Raw genomic sequence first — 3,132 nt, forward strand, 5'->3', positions numbered from 1 at the left:
CTCCAGTCAATATACACAGACTTACAAATGAATATTTAGTCAATAAAATATGTCTTCAACTGAAATATGTATTTTTAATGTAAAAGGTTTATCATCGACAAACAAACGTGACCGAGTTCTGTGTTCAAACTTGGCTTAACAAACAAAAGATTTCAAAAGCGTTATTGCAAGAAATTCATTATAACTCAAACACTGATGATACAGAAAACTGGTCGACAAAGTGGAATAGAAAATCTTACTTAAGCGGAAATAGTACAAACAGCTTAGGCGTCGATACCTTTATTAATGCGTCTTGTAATTGTAAAATTCTAAAATATCAAGAACCTTTTGTGGGCAGAATGCAACGAATTAAACTAGAAATCGAGGAAAAAGAGATTAATATATTCAATGTTTATGCCCTTAATAACGACGATATCATTTTTTTTCAATATATTAGAAACCAATCTTGATAAATTTAGTGACGAAATACTACTAGTTGGCGGTGATTTTTAAAAAAGAATAAATGCACGGATAAACACCAGAGGTTTTTCTATAAAAATAATGCTGGAAAATCGCATCAAGGCCTCAGTGTAACTAAACCTGCACTAAAAAATGTAAGTGCATAACTGCATACTACTTGGATAAAAAAATAAAACGCAATCTTCATTATTTATGTACAAGTTTGCCTGATAGAAATAATTGCTTATGCATGATATATGTTTTATTGGAATATTATGACATACAATTTGTATATATATCAAGTTCCCAATGTTGTATCATATCGTCTCACGCCTTTTTACTTGTATTCTTTAAAACATTGTTACTTCTACATATAGGTTAAAATTTTGTACGAAAAATATGTTTGCTAAGAATGAGAGTTACCACTTACAGACACAGTAAATATAACTGATATCAAATGTAAATATAAGTTACATCACAAGGGTATTTATTTAAACTGTTTATGTATAAGAACGCCAGAGAAGCTGTTTGTGTTTGAGTTTTCGAATAATCTTTCATTGCTGTCACAGCTGGCTGTACATTTTACCGATACTTCGTTTCCTTTTTCAACCTCTGTGATCGCATCAATTGTATAACATTTCTCCCATGTTTTTTCTCCTATTCCTGTTTTAGACATAAGTTTACCATTTACGACGATTCCAACATAAAACCAACTGTTGGCTGTCAAACACACCTGTGCTGTAAACAGATACACTCCACTAACGGGTGCTACAAACACACCCGTGTCTTTGTTATAAGCATCGCCAATGTTGAGAATGATATTTGAGTAGACAAACACCTTGTTGTTTCGTAGCGATCTATCATTGACCGTGTCTGCTTTAAATGCAATAATTGGGGTCAATGCCAGTTCTGAAAGTATATTAAGTATTCAAAAAGTATATTTAGTATTCAACATAATTAAAATTGCCACGTGTGTCAAAATTACTAACATTATATATATAATATCAAACTTTTATTTAAACATAAATGTAACAATGTTTGTTATCTTGGAAAACAGGTGCTAAACTCATTTGTGACTTATGTGTCCATTAAAAAAGTGACAATTTAATATATTACGATATTAGGCTAAATAACAAAGTTAAATCAGAATATGAGAATATCTAAAATATAATAATCTTTTTTATCTTTTCTGCCATACAATGTATAAGCACCAATTAAAAATGATAACATTTAGAAACAACAATGTTTGTAAATAATTAAAATATATTCAACGGGTACGTATCAACCAGTTTTATCATGAATTGAATTAACAAACTTAGTGAACAAAGTTAGCAATATTATTACATTAAGTTCTGAACATGCAAAGCATGCCTTTTCATATTTAAAAACAAATGACATTTTAAGAAGAAATAATTAATTATGTGTTAACATAAAAATAAACATGACAAATGAAACTATATTTAAATGTTTCCCTTTAAATATGCAGGAAATAAAAATTGCCACTGTTTATAAATACGAATCATTGTTTACTGTTGTAAAAAATGATTGTTGTTGGTGTATTGAGCGTGCCACCCTAATGGCATTGCTTTATGTTTGTTTTATTTTCTATTTTGGTCCATGGTATGATATACCCACTTATGATATATTTAACTTGCATTGATAAATAAAGTATATTGTTATCAAAACCAGGATATACTTCATGCATCTCAAAAACAAAACAACTTCATAACCAAAAGAAATTTGATAAGTTTTATTACCCTTTTTTTTCTGTACTTCTTTTGAATAGTTATCCATTGTTTCGTCAGTTTTTGCTTTCATCCTTTTCAGCTCCTCGTCCATTTTTGTCTTCAGCACTTCAATATCACCTTCTTTTTTCATAAGATTCTTTTTGAATTCACTTCTCTCCGTTTTCAGTTTCTCTAAAGCATCGAGTACTCGTTGCTCCGTAAGTTGCATATCACTTTTCATTTTCTCAACTTTTATTTCCTGTCTAATCATTTTTTCTAGAGTCTGTTCTTCGTAGTGAAACTTAGAGCAGGTTGGTTCTGAAACGGACGGCATACTACAATGTAATAGCAAAATCACTATAAATGTGGAACGATCCATCTCTATGCTCTTCTACTCGAAAACTGATTTTCTATCAGCCTCAAATTCTCAACAGCAAACTACTGCGAAGAAAGGGGCGTATCAAAGATACTTATTAACGAATTTCGTTCAATTGTACCAAGCCTGACTGCAATAGTTTAGGACTGCTGTTCATTGTTCGTTCCGGACAATAATATGTTAAGTTGTAAGCATCTAATAAAACGATTTTAATTGCGTACCAGATGACCGGCACTCTGTCAATTATTTTCTTTGCGTCCGCCAGTCTGTTCATTAAAACAAAGCACAGAAGGCGCTGACTTTGTTTGGGTCTCAGAATGTCAGAAAGGTGAAGGTTGTGAGATTATAAACCAATTTGTTTTTGTATAGTGCGACCAATGCTTTCCAGTGTTTTAACTGTAGTAAATTGGCTGTAAGACTAATTGCAACACTGATAGTCAATTCAATATTTATTTGACTTAAAAAAAAAAATGAGTTGCCTCAACTGGGATTTGAACTCGAGACCTCTCTATCCTTAAGCGAGCGTGCAAACCCCTCAGCCACGGTGAAGTTATATGTTAACGGCCTGAAGAAAACCATATTATTCTAAAT

The 3,132-nt window shown here is 31.6% G+C and overlaps 1 protein-coding gene across 1 annotated transcript; it reads right to left on the reverse strand.

Annotated features, from left to right (window-relative positions):
• Nucleotides 1–925: 925 nt before the first annotated feature.
• Nucleotides 926–2,436, reverse strand: LOC132723189 (heavy metal-binding protein HIP-like). The gene is made up of 2 exons (XM_060707868.1): nucleotides 2,196–2,436; nucleotides 926–1,347 (listed from the first exon to the last, which is right to left on the reverse strand). Exons 1-2 carry the CDS (start codon nucleotides 2,434–2,436, stop codon nucleotides 926–928), a joined length of 663 nt encoding a protein of 220 aa, XP_060563851.1.
• Between the last annotated feature and the right edge of the window lie 696 nt (nucleotides 2,437–3,132).

This window comes from Ruditapes philippinarum, unplaced genomic scaffold (genome assembly GCF_026571515.1).
Source record: "Ruditapes philippinarum isolate M1 unplaced genomic scaffold, ASM2657151v2 ctg828_1_1_1_1, whole genome shotgun sequence".
NCBI lineage: Eukaryota > Metazoa > Mollusca > Bivalvia > Venerida > Veneridae > Ruditapes > Ruditapes philippinarum.